At 41.6% G+C, this 1,708-nt stretch overlaps 1 protein-coding gene across 1 annotated transcript in view; it reads right to left on the bottom strand.

Moving 5' to 3' along the window:
* CENPU (centromere protein U) overlaps positions 1-1,708 on the bottom strand; it is a 35,968-nt gene that overhangs the window by 21,093 nt on the left and 13,167 nt on the right. Inside the window, exon 5 of the mRNA XM_045286570.1 lies at positions 9-106. Coding sequence (XP_045142505.1) covers positions 9-106 — 98 coding nt within the window. The remainder of the gene's footprint in view (positions 1-8; positions 107-1,708) is intronic.

Genomic DNA, 1,708 nt, shown 5'->3' with positions numbered 1-1,708 from the left:
CTTCTTCCAGTGTCTTTCCCTGGAGGAGCTGAGGGGACCGACGATCCAGACAGTCTGTGCAATTCTTCCTCATCGGCATAGATGGCAGTACTGTGCAGAGGAGGAGCTGTAAAAGCAGCACAACTGTTACAATGTGGCACTTGGCAGTTCCCTGGCAACAGGAACAAGCAATGGCCATGGCCATGACCAAGGTGCATCGCAAGAGTAACACTGCGATGGGGAAGGCTGGGTGAGTCAAGGGGGCTGGATTGTGATCCCAGTGGTTTGACAGGTAATGATGGAAACTGCAGCTATAGCATGTAATCTACTTTTGCAAAATGCCAACTTTCATGATACATGTTGTAATACGGGTGAAACTTGAAACTATCAATTCAAAAGGTCAAACATTGTAAGTTGCTGTTGTTTGCGATGATTGAATTGGTTCAATCTCGGTGACCCTCTCTCTACAACAGAACAGAACACTGCCCGATCCTGTGCTGTCCTCACAGCCACTACTATGCAGACAAAGTACAGGACACAAGTCTCAGGACCACTGTGGCTGTACTTCTTCCAGGAAAGACGTTTGTCTTCTGCTGGCAATTCATAGCACAGTCAATATTCATTGCAAACACCTCAAGCAATCTATCTCTTTGTTGAAAAAATCTCAATTGGTATCCCGTCAATTCCAAGAGTCTAATTTTTTTTTGTGTGGCTATTGTCTTCAGTGCATGCTTGGACTTCCTTCAATACCATCAGTTCTTTATCATAAGCTACCTCCTGAAATGGATGAACCACCACCAATTATTTTTGGTATAAAAAATCTGTACACTGTTACCTTTGATGTTTCCTGCACTGTGCAATTTTTTACTTATAGAAGGCTTCAACATTGCAACTTGAGGCTTGAATTTTCTTCAGTTCTTTCAGCTTAAGGAATGGGTGTTCTTCTCTTTGAGCGTCTAACTCCAGGTGGTCTCTGCACATTTCATTAAGAAACTTTACTATGTCTTCTCACAACATCCTCTGAAATCCTCCGCTCGGCCCCTTCATTTCATCGCTTCTTCCTTTTACTTTAGGTATCGTATGTACTCGAGTACACACCGAGTTTTTCAGCACATTTTAAATGCAGCTTTTGTTGTAAAACTAGGTGCCTTGGCTGATATTTGGGTCAGCTTATACTCGAGTATATACGGTACTCTAAATTCAAGAGTCTCTTCTGACATCTGCTTTGGTCTTTTCATTCCTTTTTAATTAACTTTTCTTTTTGGCTCCAGTTTGGCTCTTCAACTTACATTGCTGTTCTTTTTGTTGATTGATACTGAATTTCTCTATCATCTTTCCACAGACATAGTTTATTAATTTCCTGTGTATTACATCCGGCGAAGTCCACATGTACAGTTGCTGTTAATGTTGAAAAAGAAGTACTTATAATAAGCCATTGGTCTTTCCAAGATGCTAACATGTGATCTCCAATGCTGTTTCTCTCATCCAGGCGGAACCTTTTCCTGTGGAACCTTTCTTTTTATTTCCAACTTTCTCAGCCCAGTAATTATCAATACATAGTGATAGCTTATTTGACTTCAGGCTCAAAAGCTGGTGGAAAACTTGATTGTCTTAATCTTTAGTATTAGTGGTTGCTGTGCAGACTTGAATAACAGCTGTGTTAACTGGTCTTCCAGTAGGCCAGTGTTCCCCAAAGTGGGCCATACTGCTCCAGGGGTACAGGAATGAC

Source organism: Echinops telfairi, unplaced genomic scaffold, assembly GCF_000313985.2.
Source record: "Echinops telfairi isolate 266 unplaced genomic scaffold, ASM31398v2 ScPeMD7_9;HRSCAF=40, whole genome shotgun sequence".
NCBI classification, from domain to species: Eukaryota; Metazoa; Chordata; class Mammalia; order Afrosoricida; family Tenrecidae; genus Echinops; species Echinops telfairi.
This window is presented reverse-complemented; position numbering and strand designations above follow the sequence as displayed.